At 46.0% G+C, this 17,535-nt stretch overlaps 1 protein-coding gene across 1 annotated transcript in view; it reads left to right on the top strand.

Moving 5' to 3' along the window:
* ADGRG1 (adhesion G protein-coupled receptor G1) overlaps window positions 1-17,535 on the top strand; it is a 41,513-nt gene that overhangs the window by 17,849 nt on the left and 6,129 nt on the right. The window contains exons 2-11 of the mRNA XM_048515242.1: window positions 5,165-5,321; window positions 6,647-7,069; window positions 8,971-9,097; window positions 9,187-9,328; window positions 9,880-10,005; window positions 11,835-11,963; window positions 14,872-14,917; window positions 15,682-15,785; window positions 15,874-15,992; window positions 17,054-17,322. Of these exons, the coding sequence (XP_048371199.1) occupies window positions 5,255-5,321; window positions 6,647-7,069; window positions 8,971-9,097; window positions 9,187-9,328; window positions 9,880-10,005; window positions 11,835-11,963; window positions 14,872-14,917; window positions 15,682-15,785; window positions 15,874-15,992; window positions 17,054-17,322 (1,552 nt within the window). The 5' untranslated portion in view covers window positions 5,165-5,254. The remainder of the gene's footprint in view (window positions 1-5,164; window positions 5,322-6,646; window positions 7,070-8,970; window positions 9,098-9,186; window positions 9,329-9,879; window positions 10,006-11,834; window positions 11,964-14,871; window positions 14,918-15,681; window positions 15,786-15,873; window positions 15,993-17,053; window positions 17,323-17,535) is intronic.

Raw genomic sequence — 17,535 nt, 5'->3', positions numbered from 1 at the left:
TGACTGACAAAAGGCTTGTGACTGACTGGTGTGGGAAACTGTCTTCAAGACCGAATCTTTATATGTGGCATCAGCTGCAGGCGTTTTCTGATAAGGCTGCAACTGCCCCTGAGAAGAGGAACTACATCTTGTTGAGCTGAAACCAACACAGGGCATTTCAGGCAAGAGACAAAGACAGGTGGTTTGCCTTTGCCTTCCTCTCTGCAGCAGTCCCCAATGCTCATCATGGCCCACCTTGGTTTGCTTCAAAGCTCTGAGAAGATGGAGCTACAGAAGCTGCTGACAGCCCCTGAGCTCAGGACTTAGGCCCCTTCTGCACATGCAGGATAATGCACTTTCAATCCACTGTCAACGCACTTTGCAGCTGTGTGGACTAGCAAAATCCACTTGCAAACAATTGTGAACGTGGGTTGAAAGTGCATCATTTCACCTGCATCTGTGGCTGGCATCTTCAGAGGTGTATCACAGAGAGAAGTCTGTTGCACACTGTGTTTCTACTTTTGTTTTCTCCAGTGTATATTTTTGTCTTCTGAGAGCAGATATGCACCTTTGAAATGCACCTGTCTTGAATGCAAGCTTGGGCACTTCCTGTCTGAGCAAGGTTTGCTATTATCTAATGGCCCTATTGGATGCCTGTGCATATTGTAATATCTCAGGGCTCCGGATCTCATGAAATTGAGGCCACTTTGCTGTGATGGAAGATGGCAATTCTCGAGGGCTCTGCTTTCCATGTCTGCAGTGGCTTTTCTTTTAAGATCTTGGTGAGGTTCATGGCCGTGGAGTTCACCAAGTGACTTTGGATTGTCTGTCACCCTAACTTACCTCCCAGGGCCATGTTGCGAAGATAAGGATGTGTGTGGGAGAGAACCACATACACTGCTTTTTGCAGGAAGGATGGGATAAAAACGTGTTAGTGCATCAACAACTGAGGTGCATGCTTCTGTGTTGTAAGACATGCGAAGCAATGTGCTGACATAACCTACAGAAGCCGCGCATCTGGCATGTGGAACATTAATAAATGCAGGTCTAAAATCCTCCTCCTGTGCCAATTTCCTGTACTGAGCCCAGGGGGCTGAAAATTGCCAAGGAAGGTAGAAGTAAAGGAAGAGCCAGATTTTCTGTCTGTGTCTACAGTGCAGAGTTCGAGACTTGGCCTTCGCATAGTTTAGATGCCACTGTTGCATGGCCCTTTTTCAGTATTTCAGACTGAAACTTCACATTGCTCATCAAAAGACTATTTTTTGCTTTGATTTGTTCTTTGTGCGCGGAGTGGGTGTGAGATGAACGGAGAGGTTTTCCAGTCTTCACAAGGCCCCCTTTGTAGCTTGTTAGGTAGGCTTACACCCCCCCACCCTCCCATGATAAGTCAGTGGAGGGGTGGGGGGATTGTTAGTGATAAGACCAGAATACTGGATTATAAAGTAGCATGAATCTGTAGGGGTTTAGTTATCGCTGCACATGCATTTGTATCGCATAGTCTACTTTTTTGATAAGTGTAGAAATGATGTGACTCAGAATGAGCCCTTGGGAAATAGCAAGGCAGTCATCAGTTCTAAAATGAAATATTGAAACCTGAAGGGTATTTTTTTGTAAGTTATATTATTCATGGGGGGAATGTTACTCCCCTTTTGACTGTTTCCCACATTCTTGCTCCTGTGGCACTATTTTACTGTGTTATAATAGACAGAACTGCTCTTCTTGGCACTTCATGCCACAACATTGCTCTACCTCCACAACAACAACAACAGCAGCAACAACAACATCATCGTCATCGTCATCATCATCATGATGTATTCTAATAGCAAAGTCAGCCGCATCTGAGGATAATTAAATCCAGTGAATGGAGCTGTGAATGGGCAAGGCAGATCTTTCTACAAACCTGAAAAGCTTGCAGAACAATCTGAAATGTAAAACACAACCTCAGAGAGAACTGCCTATACCTTGTCTCACTGAAAAATAGAACCTCAGTGCTGAATTAACCTGCAGCCACTTCCTGGACCTTCTTTGTATTGAAAAGAGGTGGTAACCATCTTAAGGGACCAGAAAAAAATGATAAAATTGGAAGGTTTGAGTTTTGAAAAACCAATAGGCGAAGAAGAATCCATAGCTGACCCCAAGGAGAATGCAGTTACAACTGCTGTGGTAGCTTTCCAGAGATGCCAGTGCTTTCATCTGTGGCGGCCATTTTAATATCAGGATTTTTTTTTTTATACAGTGGAAGCACACTACTTCCACTTCTTCCAAACAACGGAGAAACACATTTTTATCTTTTGGTGGGACATAGTATAGTTATGCCCTGTTGTGTACTTCTTATCCTCTAGTAACAATCACGCAACCTGAGCCTTTCCTTTTTAGGCAGCCTTCAGGTAACATCCAGAGATAGCAAGTTTTGAACTGTAAGAAAAAGCACTTGTCCTGTCCTGCATTTACTGTCCATCAACTTTACTGTCCATCAAACCCATCAGTGGGTTTCCCTGAGTTAGGAGAGGAGAGACAAGAAATTCTCTGTTGTTGTGCCAAAGCATAGGTTTCAAACCTCTGCTTTGTCTCATTCCTCTTCAGTGATCTAAGTTAGACAAGGTGGAGCCATTTGCTGATATCCCCTGTTCGTCTTGCTTATTTTATTGACCTGACTTTGTGGATTCTTGCTTTGTTTGCTTGTTTTGGGGTAAAGCAGCTGGAGTGCTTTAGGCAATGATATTATTTGACCTGGCAAGGCACTATCGAAGGATTGAAGGCTAGGAGGGGAGAAATCACTAACATTCAGAACAAAATAACTTCTTCCCTGCTCTTCTTTTGTTTTGCCCCAATGGTATTTCTTCCTTTTTGGCGCATTTCTGCTGTGTCATGGTTATCCTACCATGTGCCATTTGCGTGGTTGTTCCAGACAGAGAGCAAGAAAGTGGCTTTGGGGTTTTTTTCCCCCTTTCTAAAAGCAGCCTACAGTTTCCGTAACGGTACGATCAGTTTCTGTTTGGGTTGACGAATACCTGCTGGAGATTGCTAAACCGGACTTGTCATTACCCACAATTTCTTAAAATCAAGTTCTGTGTCTGGACCACAAGAGTACTGGCATTTCCATGTTGCTTCTTGCTTCTGAGCTCTGCTAGGTCAAACCAATGAAGTATCTAATCCAAGTAGGGTTGTCAGGTTGGGAGACATTTTGCAACTCCTTGAGTCTTGCTCAGTAGACCTACAGTACTGTGGTGCAGTTTAGTTTGGCTCAGGATCATGGTTAAAAGGAATGGTTGGTGAAGCATTTCCACAGCACCACTGTTCTGACCTAAAATCCGCCCCCATCCCTTCCATTATGCTGCTGTTTGCCCTACTGGCAAAACATTCTGGTACAAATATCAGTCAGTCAGTCAGTCAGTCAGTCAGTCAGTCAGTCAGTCAGTCAGTCAGTTAACCTTTATTAGGCATACTTGTTGAGGAGAATATAAGGACAATCACTTCTCTAAAACCTAACACCAAAAATTTCACAATACTTTGCAAAGCTTGAAAATCATTACAATTAAGTATTTGTACCATTGTTGACTTCATATTATAAATAGGTTTAGCTAATGGAAAACAGTCCTTCCTAAACACATTATACTTCTGACAATCAAATAAAATATGTTTCAAAGTTTCAACAGTTGTTTTACATACATTACAGGTTCTATTATTGGTTGGTTGGTGGGTGGGTGGGTGGGTGGGTTGTTGTTGGATTGGATTGGATTGGATTTGGTATACCGCCCAATCCCTGTCTGATGCAGGCGAAACATCAGGAGAAAATGCTACTGGAACATGGCCATGCAACCTGGAAAACCCACAACACACTCTTCTAGAGATCTTCTGGAAGTGGCGTAGCACCCACAGGGCAGGGTGGGGCATGACTCCCTGGGCGTGGCATGAAGGGGCGTCCCGGGGTGGAGGCGGGTGCTGCCACAGCAGGGCCACAGGGCGCACATGTGCCCTGGGCGCAATTCCCCTTCCTCCGCCCCATCTTCTGTGTGTTCGGAGGGTGTATGGGCCAGTCAAGAGTGAACAAATTGGAATTAAATCCAGATAAAATGGAAATGCTCTGGGTCCAGGGTAAAGTTGATCTGGTTAGGTGTTCATTTTGTCCTGGATGGTACTGTACTCTTCTGAAGGAGTGAGTTTACAGTTTGGGCATCCTCCTTGTGTCTTACTGATACCTACAGGTAACAGAGGTAGCCAGGAGTACGCTTTTCCAACTTATGTTGTCTTACAAGCTGCAACTGTTTATAGGAAGGGCAAACCTCAGGATCCTCAGTCTTGATAACACGCAGGTTAGACTACTGTAGTTCACTCGGGGGGGGGGGCTGCCTTTGGAGATAGTTCAGAAGCTTCAGCTAGTTCTCAATGAAGTGGCAAGGGTGCTGTCAGGGGCTGGCCTGCTGCAAGCACAGGAGTTCCATCTAGACCCGATTAAATTGACTTCCTATGTGCTTTTGGACTCAGTGGTTACTTCAAAGGCCCTAAGGGTCCTGGTTTCTAGCAACCTGGTGGACTTCTTCCACCCATATTAACTGGCTTATGTTTTGAGGTCAGTCAGAGAACCTTCGGAGAGCCAGCATGGCGTAGTGGTAAGCTGTCAAATTAGGATCTGGGAAACCCAGGTTCGAATCCCCACTCAGCCATGGAAACTTGCTGAGTGACCTTGGGCCAGTCATATATTCTCAGTCTTGACCCTATCAAGTATTTGGGTGGGAGACCTTGGAGGAACACCAGGGTTGTGACCCAGAGGCAGACAATGGCAAACCACCTCTGACCTCCCGTTGCCTTGAAAACCCCACCAGGGGTTGCCATGATGGCAAAAGAGAGAGAGAACGAGAGAAACCTTATTGAGGAAACCCAGCCAGAAAAATCCAGTTGATCAGAACCTGTAGGCAGACTGACTTGCCAGGTAACCCACGCTGTGACAGGGGCAGTTCTTTCTTTTTGGCATCAGTTGAAAACATTGCATTACCACGGTCTTTTCAAAGTTAAATTTTGTCCCTGGGACATGTGGATTGTAGTGGTTTTTGTTGTCTATTTTTAACTATGGGTTTTTAGTGTAAGTTTTTTTGTAAAGAGAAACACAGGATATCTGTGTTTGAACAATAACAACAAACAGGCAGAAAGCACTGCATAAAGGCTAAACCTTCTTTATATTTTCCAGCTGAGTGGGACATTCATGACGCTGCACCAGCAAGCTTGGGGGTGTCCCCGTCCTTTATAGACGTTGGTTGCCAAGGAAATCCCTTCCAGGATGGACCCCATGAGCCAGCTATCTAGAACGGTTCTCTTCCTGATGTCTTTACTTGTTCAGCTCCAAGGTAACTTGAAGAATTTTGTTTGGCTGCTTCCATGGTTGCCTGAGCCAGTATGTTGTAGCAGTAAAGAGCAGAGGACTCCAATCTGGAGATCTTGGTTTGATAAACATTCCAGGGGCATGCGTCACATGGTTGCTGTCTCTGCAATAAGGCAGCACCGTGCTTCCCCCCCCCCAACTGGGGGGTGGGAAATGCTGTTTTTGAAACTTGCCCAATGAGTGAGTCTTTTCTAAAACAGCATTCTGAACCCAGCGCCGAGCAAATGGCACCGGGTCGGAGGCACCGCTGTTAGGTGCCTCCATTCTGTTTGTAAACTTACCTTATTTCCCTTGAGCAGCTCTGCGGGGATGAGGGGACATGCCTCCTGCCCTCCAACCCACAGGGCATTGCCATGCCATGGGGGGGTGTCCCCTTGTCCCTGAGGAGCTGCTCTGGAGCAGGTGCTTGGGAGAGGCAGCAGCAGAAGGCCATTGCTTTCACATCCTGCATGTGAACTCCCAAAGGCATCTGGTGGCCCACTGTGAGTAGCAGAGTGCTGGACTAGATGGACTCTGGTCTGATCCAGCAGGCTCTTTCTTATGTTCTTACAAACATGCTCTACTGGCATCATATGAGGAACAGGCCTAAATGTCTCTGACCTTGAAAACCCTATGGGGATCACTATAAGTTGGCTATGGCTTGATGGTACTTTCCACTATCACCATCATCACCATGGCCACCATGTTTGTATCAAGTCATATTTCCCTTCACTGTATCATCTTCAAAGCTACTGTCCTGATGCTTCCCACTATAAGCACTTGACTGCTGGGCTTTCTCTTTGCTGGGTTTTGCTGTTAATTGGCAATCCAAAAAGAACTCTTCAAAGTGACTGCTGGTAACCAAATATGTCTTCAGCCTTCCTGCTTTGAGGTAGAGCACCATTCATTTTGATAATGTATAATACTTATAGTTCATGTAAACAGTGGCGCAGGAGGTTAAGTGCTCGTGTAACTAATCTGGAGGAACCGGGTTTGATTCCCAGCTCTGCCACCTGAGCTGTGGAGGCTTATCCGAGGAATTCAAATTAGCCTGTACACTCCCACACATGCCAGCTGGGTGACCTTGGTCTAGTTACAGCTTCTCAGAGCTCTCTCAGCCCCACCTACCTCACAGGGTGTTTGTTGTGAGGGGGGAAGGGCAAGGAGATTGTAAGCCCCTTTGAGTCTCCTACAGGAGAGAAAGGGGGGATATAAATCCAAACTCTTCTTCTTCTTAAAGATTTCTGAAATATCTCTCTTAATCAAAATACCATATATATTTTTATTTGTGTGTGTGTGTGTGTCCTACAGGTATTCAAATGCCCAAGGAACAGGATGAAGATTTCCGATTTTGTGCCACAAGAAACCAAACTCAGAAAAGTTCTGTCTATTATCAAAAGCATGGAGACTCTATCACCATTGTCAACCGTGCTGATGGACTGCATATAACTGCACCCTTCCTTCCAGAATACAGAAACATTTCTTTGCAAGATCATAATGGACCTTACCGTTTCTGTGTTTATGGGCACCAGGGAGCCGGTCTTTTCATACTGCAGTATGGGAACGTCAGCTACAACTTGAGTACAGAGGCCAGTGGTTTCCTCTGCTCTTTCAGGGCAGGAAATCCCAGTCACGGTGGCACCTCTGTTCTTCATAGCGTCTCCTATGCCTTTAACAAGGGATCCTACAACCAGTCCCTTCCAGATTCCTCTGCCTACCAGATCGACTTCCATGGTAAGACTGACTTCAGGGTCACGTGGTTAGTGGTGTCCCCTCTGGCTCAGCTGTGTCACCCAGGGCCCAGTGGGGCCAGGAGCAAAGTTGCTGGTGCATCCAAAAAAGCCTTGAATTAACCAAGGCAACTTGTGTGCCAGTGTGTCATACAGCCACGCAAACCCTTGGTTTACCATCTGGCCTGCCCAACAGAGGAGGGCAGCCAATGAACAAGAAGAACCTGATAAGCAAGTAGTGGGAAGTTAGGAAGCCCGGCTTATTCTGCTTTGTTCCCACCTTGTCACTGTTCAGGTTGAACCATAAGAACATCGGGAGAGCCCTCTTGGCTCAGACTGGTGGTCGGAGGGGTAGTGAGGGAAAATGGCGCCCGGGGCAACACCTGCTCCAAACAGACAAGGCATAGAGGCCAAGGCCTGCCCATTGGTCTCTGAAGTTTACTGACTCTGAATATGGAGGTTCCTCTAACTCACCATGACTAATACCCATTGATGGACCCCTCTTCCCTGAATCTGTCTGACCCCCTATGTAAAACCAACCGTTCTTCTGGCCCTCACTACATTTGGTGGCAGTGAGTTCCACAATTTCATTACTTGTTGAGTAAAGCAATGCTCCCTTTGTGTGTTCCTGTGTGATTCTATTTTCCATCAATTTAATTGGCTGCCCCTGAGTTCTACTATTATGGGAGAGGGAGAAAAAGCTCTCCCAATCCACTTTTTCCACCCATGTATGATTTCCTGAATCTCCATCCTATCCTCTCTTAGCTGTCTTTTTTTCTAAACTGAAGAGTCCCAGTCATTTTAGCCTTTATTATTAGAAAAGGGGATCGAACCCCTTGATCCTCTTGGTTGTCCTCTTGTGTACTTTGACCAACTCTACAATGAGGTGTGGATCCTAATGGTATGCTCCTTGCTAGAGTTGCTAGCTCTTCACTGGCAATGGCAGGAGTGTGTGTGCGTATGGGGGAAGGAACTGATGGAAACAGTGTTGTGCAACACCATAATGTCACTTCTGAGCAAGTAGCCAGAAGTGACATCACCATGTCAGGCTCTAGGAATTTTTTAACAATAGAGTTTGGGGGAATTCCTAGAGCATAGCACAATATAGTGGCATCACTTCACCTGGAAGTGGCGTTTCATGGCATTGTTCTCCAATTTTGCTCCCACCGCCTACCAAAACAGACAACCAGGCATTTCACTCCTTTCCCAGTCAGCCAGGGTCTGAATGTGGTGAACAAGCATGTGAGAGAGAACTCTGTATGTGCAGTCTCTGACTGTAAGGTCAAGGAAAAGAAGGCGGGAAGGGAAGGTAATAAACCCTTGATCCCAAGAGAGGGAGGTGTTTTTGTCCTGGAGGAACCATGAAGTGAGGCATTAAGGGGCTCAAATGATGGGGCATAAAATGGCATAAAATGGCAAGAATGAACGGGGCAGTGGTTAAACTCTGAGACTGGCACTATGACCAGGAATGTATGCCTCAGCATCTGATTTTGCTGACACTGGGCCACATGGGCGGAGGGAAGGTGATCCCCCCCCCCCCTTAGTCTTTTTCAGCAGCCTGAAAACCCCTTGTGGCAAGTTTTTTGCATGACCAGAGTGCTCGCAAAATTAGCGTTTAAAGGGACATTCCTAGAGCTGACATCCAAGTCTTATTGAAGTGGTGAACCCAAAGACAACTTGTCAACAAAGAGATTCTTAATGAGCAGATTGGACCATATGAGAGGAGATCTCCTTTAAAGATAACCAACATGCTGAATTCTCTCACCTCCTCCCTCCCTCTGCCGTTTCTTGCACATCCACAATTTGGTTGTAGAATTGTCTATCTTTGATTCTAATTCCAAGAAGCAGAGCAGTTGAAGATCAGAAAGATGATTTTTCCTTTGATTTTCTTTCTATGCATGTTAGGTCACAAAAGTTTTGACCAAAGAAACTCTCTCCAAGTATGTGAAGTGGAAAAAGAATTTGGAGATTTAGCAGGTGCCCTGGAAAATCCTAAATATGGCAGGAGAAACAATTCTGGAATCTTCTATAAGTGAGTATCTGAGAACCGATCTTCCCCCTGCATTGGCAAATTGGGTCTGGTGGCATCTGTAACCACACTCGGTTTCATTTTCCTCACAGGTCTTTGCAGCGTTTGGATACATATTTGGGGAAAATGGACTTCAAGGAAGAAAGCAGGTTTTTGGGGAAGGGCCGAATGCTGCGTGCAAAGGTCTGGAATGTCAAACCTTCTCAGAACCTGTTCATCCAGTCTACGTTAGAGGTGAGAAAAGACATCTAATTTGGATTGTTTTAAGGGGGCAGGCACAGATTATCTGCTTTATAAGTTTTGTTCTCTGCAGAGGTGAGTGGGGCAAAATGGTGTTCCCCTTGCCCCTACACCCCGTGGTAGCTATGCCCCTGTGCCCCGTAGTAGCTACGCCCGCCACACCCCACTTACCTGAGCTGGTGGCGGTCCCAGGCAGCCTGGTGGGGTGGGGCCTGGCTCCACCTTCCTGCCTGGCAAGCCCAAATGGGAGGGTCCTCTCTCCGGCCAGCGTGCCCTCCGCAGCACCAGCCACGCCGCCTCAGACCCTGGGCGCCTTGGCTGAGCCTTCTCCTTGCCTGGGCCTGGCTGGGAGCCCCTGTCTTGGGTGCAGCAGGTTGGGGAGGGAGGAGGGGCGTGGGGGTGATTTTCCACCCCCACGTGACCCAATGACTCTGTCTGGTGTGCCAGTCCCCATTCTGCCCCCTGGTAGCTGTGCCACTGATTCTCTGTTTCTGGCATATAAAGGGCTCCTTTCTGTTCCATTCATTCCTTGTCTGCTTTTGCAGGAAAACAAAGAGCTCCATGGGATTGATGTGACTATGCCGAGCATCCTCTTTTCCCCGCCCAAAGGCCGTGCGCAAACCAAGTCAAAGGTAGTCTTGATGGAAGTCAGCAGCCAGACTCTCTTCCAGGTACTTATTTACTGAGAAACCGTGAGCATTTTCACAAGTGAAGCTACAAATTCCTTTCAGTAGAAAGGGAAAACAGCACAAAAAGGATCTATGCCACCATGCAGGTCAACAGATGCGTTTTAGCATGAGCTCTTGCAATGAAACAGCTTAAGGATGTAAGGAGTCACGAAAAGAACCAAACGCATTTGTACAGCATATATAGGAAGCAGGAAACAACCCATTTAAAAATATGTATAATAAGCCCAAGAAATGTGGCACCGTGTGATGTTTACTAAGAACGTAACTAAATGTTGTATTTTCCCCAGGAATGTCCCTAGGCTGGGTGGCGAGGCATGTTCTGAATTTTTGTATATTACAAAAGGGGGCACAATTCAGATCAGGACTGTGGTGAGCAGAGAAAGGGCTCTTAGTCCATCCTTCCCTCTGTGCTATTTAACTGGCCTGAAGAATCACTGTTTGCCCAATTGCAAAGGGACCAGAGGAAGAACAGAGACAGGCTTCTGTGCTTTTCCTCATTGCTTCTGAGTACAGGCACCAATTTAAGCCCCTTCCCTGGTTCCCAGTTGCTAACAGTCCAACTAGGGGCCTGGGAGATCACCATCTAAACTGGATGAGGTTTTTCTTGCTTGTCAGTCTTTTCTTAACTGAAAACTGAACGAAGCAGGGCCTGCCAGCTTCAGTTCTCTCTGTGCTTGAGGGTGTAAACCAAAACGTTCTCTGAAGTTGGGGGTGGGTGGGAATAGATTCCATTGTGGGAGAATTCCAGACGGATTTCAGCTAGCTCAGGTCTTGACATGATGTCCTGCTGCTGTTGGAACAAAGGAACCTCAGATAGCAAGGTATTTTGCCATGGGGAGTTGTGGAGTTTATTTATGTATTGTTGGGCACATTTAATTGACTTGTGCACAAGCAAACTCGGGATGGATGAGGTCCACTTGGAGAGAAGTTCTGGCAGGACATAGCCTATCAAAGCAATGTGATTCCTGCCCACTCCAGACTGCAGTCTTGATGTAGGGCAGGCCTGGAGTACTCTGGCAATGGGTTCGTTCTGATCTGCAGTAGCAACTGGTTGGGAAACGAGACTTTGGGGAGCAGCCCTGTTGATACGGGAAACCAATGAGAGAGCAGCCTGTTGTGCGCTCTACCATTGGCAGTGGCAAGATCTAAGAAGGAACCCAGGTAGACTGTGAGGTAGCAACTAAGAGCTTCTTAAGGGGGTTCTGGTGAGTGAGCCAAGCTGGATGCTGCTTGGGACAAAGGGAACACCCCCACTTGCTCACTCAGCTGCCCAAATGCAGAACAGATTCTTTCCCCCCCAACCAAAATTTTGTTGTAACCTCATGTGATCTCTACCCAGCACCAAATATATCAGTGAAAATATCAAATATGTCTCATTATTACTTACTTTATTATGCCCCACCTTCCTCCCCAGTGGGAGCCCAAAGTGGCTCTCTAGTAGCCATTGATAGACTTGCCCTCCATGCATCTGTCTACTCCCCTTTTAAAACTGTCTAAGCTTGGGGCCCTCATTACGTCCTCCAGCATCCTCTGCGTAAAGAAATGGTTCATTTTGTTCAACCTGAATCTACTACTTCACTGGATTCCCTTGATTTCTAGTGCTTTGGGAGAGGTGGAAACGTTCTCTCTGCCCACTCTCTCTGCTCTTGAAACAGCACTGTGTAAACACCCAGAGTTGCCTCAAGCCACAAATGGAGTGATTTGTGGGATCCAGCTCTGGTACGTGGATTGGTACATGTGGAAAGCTTCTGTAGGTTGCTTATGCCTCTTGCTTGCTTGTTTTTAACCGTCCGCTCTTTCCAAAATTCCAGCCCAGCCAAAATACCAGCTGGATCCTGGGCGGAAAGGTGTTTGGCATCTCTCTGCCAGACAAACAAGTCTCTGGTTTGCCCAAGGAGCAGCGAGTGACACTCACTTTTTGGCATAACCAGCTTACTATGGTACGTCTGAATTATTTGATGTATGTTGCATTGCAGTGAAGATCTTCTCTCGTTCATACAACTGCTTGTTGTATGAACTAAGAATTCAAGCTATCATTGCATCCAGGACTTTTGAGGAGCAGCAGTGGAGTAGGAGGTTAAGAGCTCGTGTATCTAATCTGGAGGAACCGGGTTTGATTCCCAGCTCTGCCGCCTGAGCTGTGGAGGCTTATCTGGGGAATTCAGATTAGCCTGTACACTCCCAAACACACCAGCTGGGTGACCATGGGCTAGTCACAGCTACTTGGATCTCTCTCAGCCCCACCTACCTCACAGGGTGTTTGTTGTGAGGGGGGAAGGGCAAGGAGATTGCAAGCCCCTTTGAGTCTCCTGCAGGAGAGAAAGGGGGGATATAAATCCAAACTCTTCTTCTTCTTCTTGAAGCTATAACTGCACCCGTTCCCATTTTTCTTGGATGAGAGTGCTTCCCTGGTTCCACTGTTTTTGTCCAGATGTGTAGAAAAATTGGTGCTACAACTATTTTCCTTTTTGAGGAGTTATCAGTTGCACACCAGTAAACATTGGCTTAGCAGTCACAGTCATCTTGCATTTCTGCTTGCTTAAGAGCTCTAGTGCAGTCAGAAGTTTTGCGCTGGATCTAACCGAGTGTTCCCAGTAGTGCGGCCACTTATACTTTTCTTCCTGTAAAGCAAAAAAAACCTCCCCAAAGATAGAATACAATTCCACAAAGATTCTATTGATTTTGCTGCTGGGATGCTTTTTTGTCCCCATAGAACTTGAGGGGTGAAGGTATTGCAACAAAAGTGTTCCATGCAGCATTTTGCAGAAAACACTGACACAGGAAAGCATGAAGGGTTCTGGAGAAACCACCGCCTGTGGTTTCATGCAAAAAAACTGAAAGGATTTTCTTTCCCCCAAATCATTTAAATATGAGGGGAAATCCCCAACAGTGGAAGATCTTTTGGTCTTATTTATTTATTTTTGAATTATTGGGCATCCATTTTTCCATGTGTCATATTCAGAATGGCTTCAAATAAGACTATCAGTTAAAAAAAGAATGGAAAAATTGAATAAAACGTCTTTCAAAAATAAAGCCCCAATAAAGGAAGCAGATCAAACAAAGAATGGAAAGCATTAATTAAATTGGAAGTGGAATCACATAAGATAATACCAAAGGCATAAAACAGCTGGTAAAATGTTGGATAAAATGTTGCATGAGTGAAAAAGCCATCATAAAATAAACCTTATGAAATGAGAAGACGGTTATCACATTTCCATCTCCTCCATCCTCCGAGGAACATGTGTGTGGTTCTTCCTGCCCCTGTGCATGTTGGAGTTTACCGCACAGAGAAGCAGATAACGCACTGATTAAAAGGCCAAAAGGTAAACGTTTTTTAGGAAGCACATTTAGGACAGGAAAGAGGGAGCGAGAGCATGCTGCTGTCTTGCTAGCTAAGAAGAGTCTCTTTTCTGACTTCCGACAAGAAGCAGGATATTAGACCTGAGAGTATCCAGTCTAAGGGCAATCTAAGAGTGACTCAAAAAGACAGAGGGGTCACTAGTGTTACAGCCCTCTCTAGCTGACCATTTGCCCACCCCTTGCTGAGCCTTCTTCTTAGTTCATTTATTTGTTTGTTTGTTGGATTTGTATCCCGCCCTATTCCCCCCAAGGGCTCAGGGCGGGTCCCAATATAAAATCAATTATACAATCACTAATATCATTGCCATAAGACACCAATCCAATATTAAATAATTAAACAAGTAAAAATGGGGTGCTGTGTGGTTTCCGGGCTGGATGGCCATGTTCTAGCAGCATTCTCTCCTGACGTTTCGCCTGCATCTGTGGCTGGCATCTTCAGAGGATATGAAGATGAAGATATCCTCTGAAGATGCCAGCCACAGATGCAGGCGAAATGTCAGGGGAGAATGCTGCTAGAACACGGCCATCCAGCCCGGAAACCACACAGCACCCCAGTGATTCGGCTGTGAAAGCCTTCGACAATACAAGTAAAAATATTAAAACAACATTCAATATAAATAATAGATGTCAAAAGACCGATGGCAAGGCTAATACATAATAAATAATCATCACCATCCCCTCCTTCCCCACCCCCTCCCCACGCCTCCATCCTGAAAGGAGATGTTCTGACTTCCATTTGGTCCAGCTGGCTAAATGAAAAAGGCCTGATGGAATAGCCACTTCTTGCAGGCCCTGCGGAACTGTGATAGCTCCCACAGGGCTCTGACATCGCTCTGTAGCTTGTTCCACCAGGCCCTAAAAGCCCTGACTCTTGTTGAAGCCAGCTCGGTGCACTTTGCACATTAGGCATTGCTATATCCAAGAGTGCTATCTTCACAAGTCTGTGAGGTTAGGCTGAGAGAGAATGACCAGCCCACAGTCATGCAGTGGGTTCCATGGCTGAACAGGGGTCTGGGTCTAAATGCTGGTGTGAAAAGATAATGTATCCTAAACAGGATTTTCCCATGCAAACACTTTAATTATAATGCTAACTAAATTCCCAGGCAAATAAAACACTTTCCACTGGGTACCTCAAGGAAACCTGGATGGTGGTGGTTTCTGCACAGGACACTAATAATGTACGTAACATGTTATTAACTAACCTGGTTTGCCATCACACTGGAGATTTCACCCCTCCAAGAAGCAATTGCAAACAGTCTGGGTTGCTGTGGATTGCTCCAAAACCCAATTTGAGGGAAATAAAGTGGGCTGAACCTGTTTGGGGAAATGCTCTGTGCAAAGTTCTTCCCCAAAACAGGATAAATAGCATCCTCAACCCGTTATATTTGGGCTGTGCAAAACCACCATTTTGCCTCAGAGCAAAGTTTCCAAAGTTTTTTTTAAAAAATCATACACTTCAAATTGTCTCTTGGATTTTTGTCCTTTCAGAAAAATGCAACCCTATCGTGTGTGTTCTGGGATACAAGCTCTAGTGGTAAGTGACGCGGATGAAAAGGAAGTTCTTGGCTTCCCCTTCTGTGTTTACTTGTTTCCTCATTGATACGTAGATACTGGAGGCTTAGCGGAGGAGCATCTGCTTAGCAACCAAATAAGTTCCAGGTTCAATTCGCAGCATTTTTAGTTAAAAAGATCTGGTAGCAGATAATGTGAAAGGCCTCCATTTGAAAATCGCAACCACAGAGAGCTTTGCATGTTTTGCATTGTAGATCCCGTGTTTTTATTCCACAGTGTTTCAGAAGGGACCCTTCACCTGGGACTGCTCTTTCCCCCCGTTTTATTAGAATCAATGGATCTCATTGCATAGAACTTGGGTTGTTTTCTTCCTTTCACTTAAAAATGCAATTGGAAAAGGCTCTCCCTTTGACTAGCTATTGTAGGCATTCCAGACTGTGTGGTGATGGTCGGGTAGTGTTTGCTCCAAATGTTTTGCCTGTGGCATGCCTCTGAAGATGCTAGCCATAGATGCAGGTGAAATGTTAGGAGCAAAAAACTACCAGACTAGGGCCCTTTCCACACACGCAGAATAATGCACTTTCAATCCACTTTCAATGCACTTTGAAGCTGGATTTTTCAGTACGGAATAGCAATATCCACTTTCAAATAATTGTGAAAGTGGATTGAATGTGCATTATTCTGCATGTGCGAAAGGAGCCCAGGCCACGCAGCCCAAAAACCCACAACAGTCAGTCAATTCCCGCCATAAAAACCTTCAACAATATATTCTCCATTTGATCTTAGCTAGCCAAACCGGCTTCTGGAACATGTCTGGCTCCGAAGTGAAACCAGGAAAGAATCACACAACCTGCCTTTGGGACCATCTCACTTTCTTTGCAGTGCTGATGGTGAGTTCCGAGGCCCACTTCGGTTTTCTGCAAAGCTACTAAAAGAACGCCCCTTCTCTGAATTAAAGCCATTTCCTTCTGTCTGCAGACATCTTCTTCAGAACTCGACTACGTTCACAAGGAGTCCCTGACCATGATTACCTATTTTGGCTGTGTCATTTCTGCTCTGGCATCCTTCTTCACAGTCTGCTTTTACCTTTGCTCCAGGTGCGTGGTGTGCTTGTTTCTGCTCTGAGACCGCTTCCATAGGGGATATTTTTTCTCACATGGTGAGCAAGGACCCCGCCTTCCTCCCGGCATTTACAGCAGACGACCACATGATGTGCACATCTGAGCACATCTGCACATTTGAGCACATCTCCCATTAAACTGGTTTTAAAAATCAGCCTGCTTTCATCTGGTTCGAAGAGTGGGCTGTCTGGACACTCCACCTGCCAGTCTGTTTTTAAAATGGCATGGAGCAGCTCACTGCAATGGGCCGTTCCTCTTGAGCCCTTTAAAGAGTTTTTATTACATATCCTGATGAGCTGTACTGTAGCATTATCACTCTGTTTGGCAGAGAAAGAGGGGAGGTTTCCAAGGCACAGGGGTCCAGGGACAATAGCTGCCACTTTTGTGCTAGCAAAAAAAGGGGGTGGCAGCAGCAAGCTGAGTAGGAATGGGTACTTGTGGATGTTGTTCCTGCCCCATTTGTTAGAGCCAGTGTGGTGTAATTGCTCTGAAGTATCAGTCTAGGTGGTTGCCATCTTCCATTTCACTGAATATGAATGGAAAATCTTGTTGTCTTCAGGAGTCTGAGGCGACTCAGATGCATGTCCTCAGGTGTACACTTTTTTGTTTGACACATGTCTCTTGTTGAGAGAGAAGGGGACACTTGACAACAGACTCAAGGGAGCAGCAGTGGCGTAGGAGGTTAAGAGCTTGTATATCTAATCTGGAGGAACCGGGTTTGATTCCCAGCTCTGCCGCCTGAGCTGTGGAGGCTTATCTGGGGAATTCAGATTAGCCTGTACACTCCCACACACGCCAGCTGGGTGACCTTGGGTTTGTCACAGTTCTTCTGAGCTCTCTCAGCCCCATGTACCTCACAGGGTGTTTGTTGTGAGGGGGGAAGGGCAAGGAGATTGTAAGCCCCTTTGAGTCTCCTGCAGGAGAGAAAGGGGGGATATAAATCCAAACTCTTAAACTCCCTTGTGAAAGTCCTATGGATAGGACTGTAGTTCAGGTCCTCAGAAAGGAATAGAAAGATTGCATCTTGTCATCTGCAGGAAAAATGAGAGGGACAGTATCGTCCGTATCCACATGAATCTCCTCTGGGCCATCTTCCTCCTTGACGTCAGCTTCCTCATCGCTGTGCCCCTGTCCTCTACCGACAACGACGTAGCTTGTAAGGCGGGCGCCATGTTCCTGCACTTCGGCCTTCTCGCCTGTCTGACCTGGATGGGGATTGAGGGCTACAGCCTCTACCGATGCGTGATTGAAGTCTTCAGTTTCTCTTCGGGAAACTTCCTTTTCAAGCTGTGCCTGCTGGGCTGGGGTAGGTGTTTGAGGAACTTGGGTAAAGCCAACAAAACTGTGGAATACGGGCACCCAGTTCACGGGGAAATGGGGATTGTTTACAAAGATGAATATGGCATATTAGATTCCTGTTGATTGCCCTTTGGTTATTATTGCTGCTCTTTTATACTGTCAATCTGAGGTGTAACAAGATGTTGATACAGAAATTTTATTTCCACCCCGCTGCACCCTG

Source organism: Sphaerodactylus townsendi, linkage group LG14, assembly GCF_021028975.2.
Source record: "Sphaerodactylus townsendi isolate TG3544 linkage group LG14, MPM_Stown_v2.3, whole genome shotgun sequence".
NCBI lineage: Eukaryota > Metazoa > Chordata > Lepidosauria > Squamata > Sphaerodactylidae > Sphaerodactylus > Sphaerodactylus townsendi.
The sequence above is the reverse complement of the archived record's forward strand: the minus strand, read 5'-3'. Positions and strand labels throughout refer to the sequence as shown.